The sequence below is a fragment of the Eurosta solidaginis genome, chromosome 2 (assembly GCF_040869045.1).
Source record: "Eurosta solidaginis isolate ZX-2024a chromosome 2, ASM4086904v1, whole genome shotgun sequence".
NCBI lineage: Eukaryota > Metazoa > Arthropoda > Insecta > Diptera > Tephritidae > Eurosta > Eurosta solidaginis.
The window spans coordinates 277679493-277695355 of record NC_090320.1 but is presented as its reverse complement, the minus strand read 5'-3'; the positions used below and the strand labels follow the sequence as shown (position 1 = coordinate 277695355).

General features: G+C 38.9%; 2 protein-coding genes across 6 annotated transcripts in view; one reads left to right on the top strand and one right to left on the bottom strand.

Annotated features, from left to right (window-relative positions):
* oaf (out at first) overlaps positions 1 to 5638 on the bottom strand; it is a 196145-nt gene extending 190507 nt beyond the window's left edge. For all 5 annotated transcript variants that reach the window (XR_010949883.1, XR_010949884.1, XR_010949882.1 and 2 more), the window contains exon 1: positions 4990 to 5638. Coding sequence is in view for 2 of the 5 variants with exons in the window: in XM_067768143.1 (XP_067624244.1) it covers positions 4990 to 5148 (159 nt within the window). In the remaining 3 variants the exon portion in view is untranslated. The remainder of the gene's footprint in view (positions 1 to 4989) is intronic.
* Positions 5639 to 8853: 3215 nt separating this feature from the next.
* On the top strand, positions 8854 to 15404 carry Slh (sec1 family domain containing Slh). The gene is made up of 5 exons (XM_067770066.1): positions 8854 to 9015; positions 9175 to 9334; positions 9400 to 10088; positions 13708 to 14417; positions 14485 to 15404. The coding sequence occupies exons 1-5, from the start codon at positions 8988 to 8990 to the stop codon at positions 14812 to 14814; spliced, it is 1917 nt and encodes a 638-aa protein (XP_067626167.1). The 5' UTR covers positions 8854 to 8987; the 3' UTR covers positions 14815 to 15404.
* Positions 15405 to 15863: the final 459 nt, after the last annotated feature.

Here is a 15863-nt window from a genome sequence, read left to right as displayed (position 1 = left end):
ATTATTTCTTATATATGTACATAAATGACATAGTCAATGCTATCGAAAGTTGTGAAATTAGACTTTTTGCGGATGATGCATTATGATAAGTGAAAATAATATTAATACTGCACTTGCCAAAATGCAACATGAACTAAATAACTTGTATAAATTAATAATAAAACTAAATATATGATAATAACAGGGAGGAATATCAATGAGGATGATATAGCCGAGCTAAAAATAAATGATGAAATCATACAAAGAGTAAACAGTATAAAATACTTAGGAATAATAATTGATAATAAACTCAAATTTGAAGATCATATAAATTATACAATTAAAAAAGTTTCTAATAAAGTAGGAGTGATGCAGAGACCAACTAAATTCATTCAAAAAAGTACAAAATAATCTGTTGTTGTTGTTGTTGTTGTTGTAGCGATAAGGTTGCTCCCCGAAGGCTTTGGGGAGTGTTATCGATGTGATGGTCCTTTGCCGGATACAAATCCGGTACGCTCCGGTACCATAGCACCATTAAGGTGCTAGCCCGACCATCTCGGGAACGATTTATGTGGCCACATTAAACCTTCAGGCCATTCCCTCCCTCCCTACCCCCAAGTTCCATGAGGAGCTTGGGGTCGCCACAGCCTCGTCTGTTAGTGAAACAGGATTCGCCGCGGATAGGTGAGGTTGACAATTCGGTTTGGAGAAGCTATATATTGCGCTGGCAACCTAAAAGGTTGCGCTACACAGCCCTTTTAATCTGGTATTTTAGTCGCCTCTTACGACAGGCATACCTACCGCGGGTATATTCTGATCCCCTAACCCGCTGGTAATCTTATATAAATCAGTTATAGAACCGCACTTCGTGTACTGCCCGTCCATTCTATTCATAATATCGGATAAAGTAGACAAGCTCCAAAAGCTTCAAAAAAGATGCATGAGTATTATTCTTCAGAAACCTAGAGATACACGAACGGCTTACATGTTGAAGACTTTAGACTGGTTAAGTGTGAAACAGAAGATTGTTTTCCACTCCATGAAATGCATATTTAATATCAAACATGGAAATGTACCTGAGTATTTAAATAAAAATATAGCATTAGTTAAGCAAACCCACAACATAAATACGAGGAGCAAACATAATTTCAAATTGCCGTTTTTTAAAACGGAAATTGATCAACAGAACATTTGATCTGCATATGGATATAAAAAGTTGCAACCAAATAACAGTATTTAAAACAAAATTTTACGAATATTGTAAAACCTTAGCTATAAGATAAAAAAACTGTAATATTTTCCAATTTACGAATTAGGCTTCTGGGGCCTATTCAGTAACTATGAGTTTTGAAATGTTCATTTTTCTTTCATACAAATTATATGAAGAAAAAGTGTACATTTTAAAACTCACAGTTACTGAATAGGGCCCCTGGCCGTAATAAATAAATAATCTAATCTAATCATCAGTGAGAAATATGCCGACTGTGCAATGCAGAAAGCACAAGAAGATCTTGAGTCTCTATACAACTGGTTGTGCCTTAAAAAATTGAACTTAAATATAGATAAGACTAAGTTCATGGTATTTTGCAAAAACCAGAACATCATACGAAATAACGTTTTAAACAATATAACCCTGAATATAAAAAACAATTTAATTCAAAGAGTAAATGAAATGAAGTACTTAGGAGATTTAATTAATGAAAACCTAATTTTTGGAGAACATATAAATTATCTTGAAAGAAAAATTGCGCAGAAAATAGGATTCATGTACAGAACATGCAAACATATTAGTCAACGTCATAAAATAATGGTGTATCGCTCAATTAATGAGCCGCACTTTATATACTGTCCTACAATTCTGCTGATAGCGAGTGTTATGGCAATTAAAAGACTACAAATACAACAAAACAAGGCAATGCGATTTATATTAAAATGTCCCCCAAGAACATCAAAAACTGTAATGCTGAATCGGCTAAACTGGCTAAGTATAAAACAGTCAATAAGTGACTTCACTTTGAAATTTATGCATCATGTAGGATTAGGAATGCTACCGAGTTACCTGAGCAATAAAATATTATATAATCACGAGATCCATAGTTACGGAACTAGGTACTGCAATAATATAAGTCTGCCTAGAGTAAGAACAGAGTTCGCAAAGAAGACTTTAGAATACACTGGGAACAAAATGTACAATGAACTACCTACTGAGATAAAAGATTGTGAAAATATTAATAAGTTTAAAGAAAACTTATTTTTATATTGTAAAACACTTAATATTTAATTAAACAAATGTTTACTTAACATCAACTAGGTCTTAAAGACCGTAATAAATAAATAAATATAATAATAATATATGTTTGGCCCGATGCTTATTCAATGATAAAATGCAAAGCACCGCCATAATTACAATAAACGCATTTAGGTATACTCGGATAATCTATAGAAACTATACCAAGTTCAAGATCAACACATTCTTTTTCATGCATTAAGTACGAAACTACACAATTGAATGCAAGAATTTGAGCATTTTACCGATATTAGAAGCATACATTCCATCACGTGCGCCTATTCTCGCACCCAGCACAAAGGCTGTTGTTGTTTGTTCAACTCCAGCCAAAAAGTATGCAATGACTTTATTGTTATTATGTAAAGTTTATTAATGGTCAAGGCGAATTCAGTAGAGGTGGTGTTATCCCAACAGCTGATTGCTTCTTCTTGATAACTTTCCATACAAAGCCTTGTACAACAATGCCAGTTAATCGAAATCAATGAAAATTTTCTTTTGACTTGACATTCTTCTGCACGGCGAATTGGTTGAATTCGCTTTGACACCACCTGGTATGGATTCGCCTTGATTAATGGTAAAATTGAATGCTTCTCAAAGCATTTCGTCTGCTCTCTTTCGCCGCAACACCAAAGGCGAATTGATGTAGACATTTCTTTAGTTATTTTGGAGAGATGCGCATTTTTGTCTTTGCTGCGGTCAGCTGGGTTTAGAGTTGTGCTTTTTCGTTCATGTCAGAGATTCGGTTCTTAAATTTTTGATTTTTTCATTTGACGGTTGCTTATTTGATAGTCGCGGAGTGATTAACAAAACAGCAGTGTTATGTTTAGTTTGTGTCAACATTCAAAATGAACAAGTGCGGAAGAACAGCAATTCATATTAAATTTTTTTGAAAATTATCAATGTATGCAAATGCAAATGTTGATTGATGGCGTTTTATTTGATAGTCGCGGGGCAAGGGTCAAATACCCGACACGCACACATACAAAAATTCAGTCAATCTCGTTGTAAATCACAGGAGGCCTTAACATGCCAACCTAATAAAACCGCACTGCGTTTTTTAGCGCACGCAAACAACCGGCGTTTTTGCCCTAACCCAAATAAGCATGTGTTGCGACAATGTAAAGCATGTGTGCAAACGTTAAAGGTACGCGCACATTACGCTGCGCGACACGTAGCAGCAGCGGCGCCTCACACAGCGACATATTTTGGCAATTCACATTAAGCGGCAATCGAGCGACACATTGCAGCAAGTTTGTGTTTATTTTTGTTTGCAAAATGGACGACACAGTTTTTGAAGTTGTAATTATTTCATTTTTGTAAGAAGAGGAAAGGAAAAAAAAGGTCGTGGCTATGGGTCCAAGACATCTCATCCTCAAGATATGAGGAAGGAGTTCCACACTCTTTTGCCCAGATTGAAAAAATATGGTGCAAAATTCTTTGCATGTATTCTTATGAGGCAATTCACACCTAGCGGCAGCAGCACTGCGCGACACTTCCCAACGCGGCTTTTTTGTCTAGTTGATCAAATTTGCCGCGCTGTGCCGGGTCGCGCAGCGCTGCTGACGCTAGGTGTGAATTGCCTCCTAAGAATACATGCAAAGAATATTTTGTAGCGCAGTGCAGTGCTGCGTAGTGCAGCCTAATGTGGCCTTACCTTAAATCTAAATGTCACGCAGAACAAAAATTGGAAATCGAGTGGTTTTCACGCCGCAAATTCAATTTGGATTGCTCTCATACAAGTTGTATGTGCATGAGACATTTTTGACAGAAAATGACTTGCGTGCGTTTATATTAGGATGGCATGTAAGTGGCATCATCGACACACTGTGAATTTCTGCGTATTTATGTATGAATTTACAACGTTAGCGACCGAGAAGAGAAAGAATAGCATTCGATAAAACGAACTAAAAGAACAAATAGAACCGAAATCAAAGATCTAGTTCACTTGTTCAGTTGAGAGACCCGGTCAATTGACCAAGTTCAGAACGAAACGACCCAACTCTAGCTGGGTTTTTTTTTTACTTTTAATTTTTGGCGACCACCGTGGTGTGATGGTAGCGTGCTCCGCCTATCACACCGTATGCCCTGGGTTCAACTCCCGGGCAAAGCAACATCAAAATTTTAGAAATAAGATTTTTCAATTAGAAGACAATTTTTCTAAGCGGGGTCGCCCCTCGGCAGTGTCTGGCAAGCACTCCGATTGTATTTCTGCCATGAAAAGATCTCAGTGAAAACTCATCTGCCTTGCAGATGCCGTTCGGAGTCGGCATAAAACATGTAGGTCCCGCCCGGCAAATTTGTAGGGAAAAATCAAGAGGAGCACGACGCAAATTGGAAGAGAAGCTCGGCCTTAGATCTCTTCGGAGGTTATCGCGCCTTACATTTATTTTTTTTTAATTTTTCGTATTTGCCTGTGGTTTATTAAAATGCGATGGCTGGAGTTGACTAGTTGTTTCTGAACAAATGTATTCTTTGTGTTGCGCATATTTATATTAATGAACTTATGAAGATAGGACCTGCTTCGACACCGAATGATGGTCAATTACGCTCACAAGAAATGTTTCTACCTTAGATGTATCAATAAATGAACGCATGTTCGCAATTAAATAAAAATTACATATGTATACTATCTATCGTAAGACTTATGTTAACCAATTGTGCGTATTTCTGTATATTGATGTATAAACTAGGCAGTATATATATGTATGTATAACTCTACCCACTTGATTTTGTACGTTGATCAGCAATTGACTGCGTGAATTCAGCAACAGATTTAAAAATATTATCAATATAAAATTAAATTTAACACCATTCCGCATACGTGACACTACGGAGAATTGGCAATGGCCGTAGCCGCCATTTCTGCTTGCAGTCAGACACATTTTTCTTTTGCAATTATATTCGAACTTGCATCCAAACAAATAGGCAACTTGCAATTCTGCATTATTCTTCTTGTAACCACCTTCTGTACTCCGTAGACATGACTTTAATTTCACGTTTATATGAATATTTCTACACTCAAAGCTCTTGAATTTCAGCAGCGCATTGCATTTTCTCAAATTCCACAAAATTTTGTCTTCACCTTCACAGTGAAAAATAGTTTCGTTTTTTGTGGTTAGAACCCACCGCTGCGAAATATGAAACCACGTTTTTTGTGCAAGACTTCCGCTTTTTCTGATCGCTTTATTTTTTGCAGACGTTTCAGTAATTTAGTTCAGTTTCTTCTTATCTGCTGGAACATGTTGGAAAACATAATTTCATTCGCTTAAAACACATTTTTACTATGTATTTTTATACATTTCTAATTAGTCGACTAGCGCATTATTTTACCAATACATCTTATTAATCCGCCATGTTTTAAAAGACTGACAGCAAATTTCCACAGCAGCAACGAAAATACAGAACGAAGTCTCCAAAACAGCGAAGTCAATTCGCTACAGTTTTAAGTGCACTGTAAGTGTAGAATGCTGCCACAGGGTTGTATTTTATACTTGCGCGGTAGTGTTCTGAAAATTGGTACAAGGAAAACATTTGCCGCTGCAGCTGATATTGTGAATTCCTACAAGCAAAATCGAATGCAGATCTAAAGGCATCCTGCGATTTACAACGAGGTTGACAGAATTTTTGTATGTGTGCGTGTCGGGTATTTTACGCTTGCCCCGCGACTATCAAATAAAAAGCCTTCAATCAACATTTGCATTGAGAAACAGTAGCGTTCGGATGTGAATATGCCGCCATCGGATGTGATGACTTTTTTTTACTCGCAACTACAGCAGTTTTATTAAAAATTAATAAAAATTTCACTAAATAATAATACAAGTTGGGGAGGGAGGGATGGCCTGAAGGTCAATGTGGCCATATAAATCGTTCCCGAGATGGTCGGGCCAGCACCTTAATGGTGCCGTGTTACCGGAGCATATCGGATCTGCATCCGACAAAGGACCATCACATCGAAAACACTCCCCAAAGCCTTCGGGGAGTAACCTAATCGCTACAACAACAACAACACGTACCGACAAAACTTTCTTTGCATGTATTCTTATGGAACCGTGCACACCTAGCGACAGTCGGACGACACGACACGACCAAGTTGGCCAATTATACCTATATGACACTACTTTATTTTCGTGTATTTTTTCTTGTATTTTATCTTAAATTTTTTGTCGCACTCCCTCCTAATACGGCTTCAGTACTAGAGTAAGTGTGTAAACTATATTTCAAAAAGCTAACGAAATACAAGGAAAATACAATATAGTTCATTAAAAACAAACGAGCCAGTTTGTATTTCGATAGGTTTTTTTGACATTCGGCCGCTTTTTCATTATTTTTTTCTGACACATGAAAATTTTGTTTTTAGTTTGAAAATTTAGTAAATAAAAACCCAATTAAACTCAACTTTCTTGTGAAAAAAGTGAACTATTAGGGACCGAAATAATTTTCGCTTGTTATTTGTATTGTTTTTATTGTTAAAAGTGTTAATGTAAAAATAAAATGTAAAACATAAACAAAAACATGTCAAACTCACTAATTTTTGGGGAATATTGGTCTCGCTTTTTCATGATAGAAATTGTTGTTATGTTTTGAAGTTCCGATAAAGTTTCGTCAGTTTTCTTAGCTTGGAATCCAAGCAAAAATAAAGTAGTGTCATATATGCTTTAGGCAAAAATGCCGCGAATATTTTGTGGAACGTGTCGCTATGTGTCGCGTCGCTTAGTGTGGACGCACTTTTAGGCAAAAATGCCGCGAATATTTTATGGAATGTGTCGCGTCGCTTAATGTGCACGCACTTTTAAAGTCCGTGCACACTAGGCGACGCGAAACGTACCGATAAAATATTCTTTGCATATATTCTTATGGAACGTATCGTTATGTGTAGCGTCGCCTAGTGTGCACGGACTTTTAGGCAAAAATGCCGCGAATATTTTGTGAAACGTGTCGCCATGTGTCGCGCCGCTTAGTGTGCACGCACTTTAATGCATGTCAATCACGTTGGCCACGATTAAATAGACCAGCTGTCAAGCGAAAAAAACTAAAAATTTTGATTTTCATCAACGCGAATCCGACAACAAGCTTTGGTTTCTATGGTTACCAACAGCATTTTTTGACCGTTGCCAGCCAGCATAAAGGCTCCATTACGGATGCTTAGCATAGACTTGACTTGACTTGAGAACTGTCACTTACAGTTCTGTTAAATGAACATTGCATGTTACTGATTACGCAAAACTTAGCAACGCTTAACTTGACTTAGAAATCTGTTGAACTTTGATTTTCTATGTAAGTTCTAAGCGACGTTTATATTTTGAGATGCCATTTGTTTGTTTCCATTTCATTTTGACATTTTGTCACACAAATTGAAATTTATTGGTTATGATGCCAGATTGTATGCGCTAAGTGGAGTATAATCGTGGCTAAGTTGCCAAGTTTACACCAAGTCAAGTCAAGTCTATGCTAATACGCCAGTTACACGGCTCAACTATCCTTGTGCCAATTACCAATTTGCACAAGGATTTGCCCGGTGTGTGCACTGGTTGCGCTATTTGCGCAGAGAACTGCGCTAAAATCAAAACGATTTTGATATTTACGCATGTTTGCAAATATTGCACATCCTTTTTTCTTCGTGTGTAGTGAATCTTACACAGTTTACCTGTGGTTCCTGGTAATATAACATCAGTAACTATTGCTTAAAAATGTTAATATCGAAGGCGCAAGGACCATATCTAGCTTGTAACAGGAATTCACATAAATTCAATAATATATAATAATTTTTTATACAATTAGAACACATGTTTCATTTGTTATACTGTTTTCACACAGAACCTTAATGATCTCATTTCACCTGCTAATGAAATCGTAAATTTTTTGCTTTCACACAGAAGTAACTGCTCGATTAGTATGAAGGATGAGACAGACAATCATGGCGGAACGATACAAGGTGGGAGCATGGTGACATACCTACAAACAAAAAAAATTCCATGTACTTGTAAATTCGATGGACAAATGTCAAAATCGTACTGCGCCGGTAGTTGATATATCAAATCAAATAAAAAAGGTTATAATCAGCTGTTCGATGCGCCCACCTTGTATCGTTCCGCCATGCAGACAATGACATTTGCTTTGAAAACTAAGAAACTGAAACGGAAGCGGAACGCTGCCAACAGAGTTGCATTGTGCTTTTGACTTCATTAGGCATTCGATTAGCTACTAATGAAATAATAATAGATTAGAATTTTGTAGGGAAGATTGAGCTCAATAAGCGTCTTAATGTAGAAAATTGCCTTTATTATTCAATAAGCCGTCTGTGTGAAATTAGTATTACGCTAGTTGAAAAATGAATATTGCGCAGTGCTGCAGTGAGTTGAGCTGGTCTTGCAATTAAAATATATATTTTATAAATACAATGGAAAATAAACGCTTCTGTGGGAACGATGGGTTTCAAAAACTATTCCCATCTGTATGCTGTATGTATCCTCTTTGTTTTCAATACGTACCTAATTAGGTTCTTTTTATAAAGTTGAACACTTTTAGAATACCTCCATTCCCGATGCAACCGAGTCGTTTTGTTAGAATGAATACGTGGTATAGTCATTTTGACAGCTCACAGCTGTGCCAAATATGTGAAAATCCAATTTGTAGAAAAACATTTGGTTGAAAAATAGAAATTGTTATTAAATAAGCGTTTATTTTGTTTTAATTATTTATAACAAATTATTTTCATCGCAATATGTTAACGCTGCGTGATAGACAAATAAGTGAGTGTTCCAACAATAAACAAAAGCAAATCACAGCGTATTTCGTTGCATTGCTGCTGCTGGCAATGCATTGACAAGATATTGCGAAAAAAATATAATAAAAATAATAATCCACGTATTAAATAAATGTTTTTTTAATTTATTGAATTTCTCCTGTAGACGCTATAAAGCAAATGCTCAACTTAAATGCGCAACAACCGAAAGCGTTAGCGGCAGAACCAGTATGGAAAATACTCATCTTCGATCGGGTGGGGCAGGATATTATATCGCCCATTATTTCTGTTAAGGAACTTCGCGAACTGGGCATAACCTTACATGTGTGAGTATGAAAAGCTTTCTATTGAACCTTCACAGGATTTTAAAATATATTTTTTCATGTTCTAGACAACTACATTCCGACCGCGATTCCATACCAGATGTGCCTACCATTTATTTTTGTTTACCTACCGAAGAGAACTTAGATCGTATACAACAAGATTTTGGCAATGGCCTATACGATGTTTATCATCTCAACTTTTTAGCGCCCATATCGCGGCAAAAAATCGAAGATTTAGCTGCTGCAGCAATCCAAGCTGGTTGTGTTGCCAATATTCATCGTGTTTACGATCAATATGTAAACTTCATAAGTTTAGAAGATGATTTTTTTATATTGAAACATCAAAAGAGTGAACAATTATCCTATTATTCTATAAATCGCGCAAATACGCGTGACGATGAAATGGAGGCACTTATGGATTCCATAGTTGACTCATTATTTTCTGTATTTGTCACATTGGGTAATGTGCCCATTATACGTTGTCCACGCAATAGTGCTGCGGAAATGGTAGCACGCAAATTGGAAAAAAAATTGCGTGAAAATCTATGGGATTCCCGCTCAAATCTTTTTCATATGGACGCAACACAAGCTGGTGGTGTATTCAGTTTTCAACGTCCTGTATTGTTGATTTTGGATAGAAATATAGATTTAGCAACACCCCTACATCACACATGGTCGTACCAGGCGTTAGTGCATGATGTATTAGAGTTAGGATTGAACTTGGTGTATGTTGATGATGACGGCGCAACGAACACAGGTGAGTGTGATATATTCGTACTTCCAATTGAAAATATTAATATTTTATTTTAATAATCGGGGATTGCCCATATTGCTTTTTTTCAAATGTATGAAAACATTTATTTGAAGCAATTTTTTAATTTTATAATTTATTTAATAATTTGGGAAAAATTTAAACAACGTGACATCAGGACGGACACCCCTCACTTACCCCTAGAGTGGCGGCGTCACCCTTCATGCACTTCAGAATTCTGCAGTTCAACTGTAATGGACTAACTGGGAAGATTACGGAGATAGTCGATTTCATGAAGCGGCACAACATCCGCATTGCTGCGCTTCAAGAGACTAAACTCACAGCAAGATCTGCATTGCAGACCTGCTCTGGTTATAATGTCCACAGGAAAGACCGCGAGAGCGGAAATGGAGGCGGCCTCGCGTTTATTATACACCAGTCTGTGCAATATCATATATTTGATCCTGGCATCGACCGCAGTGACAATGTCTTAGAACGTCAAGGCCTATCTGTCCGGTCAGGCGATGCAAATCTAGAAATCATCAACATCTACATCCCTCCTGTCACCTGTTGCCCCAGTGGATACCGCCCTAATATCGAGGCCTTACTCACTGGCAACAATCGCATTATCTTAGGCGATTTCAATGCCCATCACGACCTATGGCATTCAAACTTGCGGGCGGACAGTAGGGGTGAGATGTTGGCGGATCAAATAGACGAAACGACGTTCTGCACAATAAACGGAGACGCCCCCACACGTATGGTAGGAAGCTGTCATAGCTCGCCAGATATCTCAATCGTGAGCGCAGAACTCGTAAACTGCGTCAACTGGCAGCCGATAGTAACATTGGCATCCGACCACCTGCCCATACTTATTTCGTTCGAGCGTACTGCCGACTTCATCGTCACCGAAAAACGCACTTTCATAAACTTCAAAAAAGGAAAGTGGGAAGAATATAAATCTGCAACAGACAGCAGCTTTGCTGCCCTCCCTATCCCGACTGATGCCCGCCAAGGGGAGCGTGCCTTCCGTAAGGTCATTGAATCCGCCTCGGCACATTTCATTCCCGCCGGGAGAATTCCCGAAATCCGGCCCCACTTCCCGGCGGAGGCCGCGAGCTTAGCGAGGGAACGCGACCTTATAAGACAGCTTGATCCAGGCGACCCCCAAATAAGGGATATAAACCAACGCATCAGATTGCTTGTGGACGAACACAAGCGGGCGAAATGGGAAGAGCACCTAAGAGGTTGTAACCTCTCTACCGGTGTAGGTAAACTTTGGTCCACCGTAAAGTCCCTATCGAATCCGACTAAGCACAAAGACAAAGTTTCCATCGCCTTTGGCGATAAGGTGCTGTCGGATGCGAAAAAATGCGCGAGCGCTTTCTGCCGACAATATATAATGCATCCTACGGTCGACAAAGATAGACGGAGAGCCAATAGACACGCACATAAACACAAACTCAGCGCGTCACCAATTACCATCACCGCTAGAGAGGTTGAGGACGCCATTGGTCGCGCTAAACCATCCAAAGCAGTGGGCCCAGACGGCATAGCCATGCCGATGCTTAAAAACCTAGGGAAAGAGGGTTTCAAATACTTAGCGCATGTCTTCAACCTGTCTCTTTCCACCTTTGTCATACCCGAGAAATGGAAAATGGCCAAGGTGGTCCCGCTACTAAAGCCTGGGAAACCAGCTAACGTAGGTGAATCATATCGTCCGATATCTCTCCTATCGCCAGTGGCAAAGACGCTTGAAGCCATTTTGCTCCCTTATTTCCAAGCACATTTGCAGCTAGCCCCTCATCAGCATGGCTTCAGAAAACTCCATAGCACTACCTCCACGCTAAATGTCATTAGCACCCAGATAAATTGCGGTTTGAATCAATATCCCCACCATAGAACAGTACTCGTAGCGTTAGACCTATAAAAAGCTTTTGATACGGTCAACCATGGCTCGTTACTGCAAGACCTGGAAGGGTCCACCCTTCCCCCATGTCTTAAAAGGTGGACCGCAAATTATCTGGGTGGTCGGCAGGCATCGGTGCAATTCAGAAACGAAACATCAAAACAAAGGAGAATTAAACAAGGGGTGCCACAGGGTGGTGTCCTATCCCCGCTTTTGTTTAATTTCTACATATCTAAGCTACCTTCACCACCGGAAGGAGTCACAATCGTTTCCTACGCCGATGACTGCACAATAATGGCCACAGGCCCAGGCCCAAAGATCGATGAGCTATGCAATAAAATAAACGGCTATCTCCCTGATCTCTCCAGTTTTTTCGCCTCGCGAAACCTGGCATTGTCACCGACTAAATCTTCCGCGACCTTATTTACAACATGGACGCCCCAAATGTCGACCATATTGAACATCCACGTCGATGGCACTACGCTACCGACTGTCCTACACCCCAAAATCTTGGGTGTGACGTTTGATCAGGATCTACATTTTGGTGCGCACGCAACCGCAATTGTTCCAAGAATTCAGAGCCGTAATAAAATCCTCAAATCCCTTTCTGGCAGTACCTGGGGAAAAGATAAAGAAACGCTCTTGACCACATACAAAGCAATTAGCCAGCCGATTACGTGCTACGCGTCACCCATATGGTCGCCAAGCCTAAAAACCACCCACTGGAAGAAACTACAGGCCTGCCAAAATACTGCTCTCAGAATCGCCACGGGCTGTCTTCTTATGTCCCCAGAACACCATCTGCATAATGAGGCGAGAATACTCCCCATCAGGGAGAGAAATGAGATGCTGACTAAACAGTTTCTGTTGAATACCCAGAAACCTGGGCATCCCAACAGACATCTGATTGACGAACCAGCACCGCCTAGGGGCCTAAGGAGTCATCTCCGTAAGCATTTTGAGGAAATACGGCACCTGAGAACCCAGCCGTATGAAGCGGAAAAACACAAGCAGGTCCTTGGTGAACTCCATAGACAGGCGTCGGACCTTTATGTCGGGAATTGCCCGGTGAATCCAGTACTTGAAGAAAAATATCCAGAACTCGCAGAAGAGGAACGCATACTCCCCAGGGAAACGCGTGTCACTCTTGCTCAACTTCGTTCTGGATACTGTAACAGGTTAAACTCTTACCTATCCAGAATCAACCCCGACATACAAAATGTATGCCCTGCTTGCAATGTGTCCCCACATGACACCAACCATCTCTTTAATTGTAATGTGGAACCAACGCCTCTAACACCCCTTTCCTTATGGTCCACCCCTGTTGAAACGGCAAGTTTCCTTGGACTCCCGTTAGAGGATATTGATGACAATTTGTGATCGGTCGCGCCTATTGGGTGGGGCGAGCATTGCTACAACAACAACAGGACGGACAAGGCGACAGCTGTTTCGATTATACCTTGTAAATCTCTTCAAAGCCTTTTTTCCCGGGAGTGGGAGTCGAACTCGCACTCCTACGATAGTTGAAATGGTTATGAATGCGTTTATAACCATTTCAACTATCGTAGGAGTGCGAGTTCGACTCCCACTCCCGGGAAAAAAGGCTTTGAAGAGATTTACAAGGTATAATCGAAACAGCTGTCGCCTTGTCCGTCCGGATGTCACGTTGTTTAAATTTTTCCCAAATTATTAAATTAATATTTTATATTTCCCTAGGTACACGCAAGAAACCAAAAGCATGTGATCTCGATCGCAACGATCGTTTTTGGATGACACACAAAGGCAGCCCTTTTCCTACAGTTGCCGAAGCGATACAAGAAGAGCTCGAGTCTTATCGCAATTCAGAAGATGAAATTAAACGCCTTAAAACCTCGATGGGCATTGATGGCGAAAATGAGGTGGCTTTTGCCATAGTCAATGATACCACTGCTCGTTTAACAAATGCTGTCAATTCATTGCCGCAGTTAATGGAAAAGAAACGTCTTATAGATATGCATACAAAAATCGCTACAGCTATATTGAATTATATAAAAGCGCGCCGCTTAGATTCCTTTTTCGAGTTGGAAGAAAAAATTATGTCAAAACAAGCACTTGATCGTCCATTACTTGAATTGTTAAAAGATCCTGAATTTGGTTTGCCTGAAGATAAATTGCGTTTATATATAATCTACTATATTTGTGCACAAAATGTGCCCGAATACGAATTCGAACGTATGAAAGAAGCACTGCAAGAAGCGGGTTGTGATCTAGCAGCACTGCCATATGTGCAACGTTGGAAGGGTATAGTTAATCGTACGCCAGCATTGAATCAGGCCGTACAATATGAAGGTGGCGGCACGCGCACAGTATCTATGTTTTCCAAGCTAGTATCACAGGGTTCGTCATTTGTAATGGAGGGTGTTAAAAATTTGGTAGTCAAGCGGCACGTAAGTTATTAATTAAATAAGATGTGGAAAAGGCTTGCTTATCACGTGTATTCTAATTCATTTTTAGAGTCTTCCAGTAACAAAGCTAACCGAGCAGGTGATGGAATGTCGCAGTAATTCTGAAACAGATGACTATCTCTATTTAGATCCGAAACTTTTAAAAGGCGGTGATGTTTTGCCTAAAAATCGGGCACCATTCCAAGATGCAGTTGTATTTATTGTGGGCGGCGGCAATTATATTGAATATCAAAATTTAGTTGATTATATAAAACAAAAACAATCTGCAAATGTAAATAAACGCATTATTTATGGTTCATCTACATTGAGCAATGCAAAACTATTTCTCAAAGAGCTATCTGCATTGGGGCGTGAAATACAAACCCCAGTTTTAAGTTAGGAACGACAAGGCAAAGGCGGCAGAATTTATGCCAAATTGAAATGCTGCTGAACGGTTTAGCAAATAAAGGAATATTTGGAAGTGTTGCGCTTTTGTTAAATCCTTCATAATTTTGTATATCTAAGTCCCGGTTTTCTATGCGAGCTTAAACTACAGTTAAATTTAACAAGTCAAAGGGGTTTACACAGAAATGAAAGCTCTTGGTCGGGAAAAAACCCCCAGCTCTAGTTAACTTAAACTCGCACTGAAAAACGGGACCTAAAAGAATTGGAAAATTTATTATATTCAAATTAGTACCCACGTAATTTGTGTAACAGTCTAACCTATAGGCATTTAACTGTTATCTCGTTATGCTAATTGTTTTCTATTTGCTTATTATATACATACATACATTATTTAGTGGAAAAGTAAATGTAAGTATATAATAAAAATAATATTAATAAGTTTATTTAAATTTTGGTAAATAACGCCTTATATGACATGTATGTATGTAGTTTGATAAACGAAGAAAAAATATTTGTTTAATTTTTAATATGAGAAAGGGAATTATCACATAAATAAATATGCTATGTAGCAAGTATTGTAAAAAATTGATTCTTTTTATTTACGAACATAGAAGAGAACAAGTTTTCGCTGGATCAAATGAACTCAACCAAAATACTTGGCCCTTGAGATCGCATAATACGGCACAACTCTTTGATTTCTTCCCCTCTTTATTCCTGACATATCAAGAGAGTCAGTGGTGGCTGAAAAAATAATAACAAAAGTGTGCTTCCTAGTGAAATTAATGCAGCCGGAAAACAAAGGATAATCATTGACCAATTTCAACCGTGTTCGGAAAGAACTACACTGCGTTACTACATTACTTCGAATTTAAGGTACACATCAGATTCCATGAAATGCAAAAAGCCACCACCGGTCTTAACGCCATAAAGATCTAGATTAGTTGCAGATTTAGTCAATATCTTAGTAGCTGCAGAAAGCTTTCGTTGGTTTTGTCTTTCCTGATAACTGTGTGAGGCTAGAATATTCAGGTGTAAAATTTTTAT

Coding starts and splice junctions, on each gene's coding strand:
- Slh (XM_067770066.1), top strand. CDS start 8,988: ATGTTAACGCTGCGTGATAGACAAATAA. Junction 9,335..9,399: donor CTGGGCATAACCTTACATGT/GTGAGTATGAAA, acceptor TTCATGTTCTAG/ACAACTACATTCCGACCGCG. Junction 14,418..14,484: donor ATTTGGTAGTCAAGCGGCAC/GTAAGTTATTAA, acceptor ATTCATTTTTAG/AGTCTTCCAGTAACAAAGCT.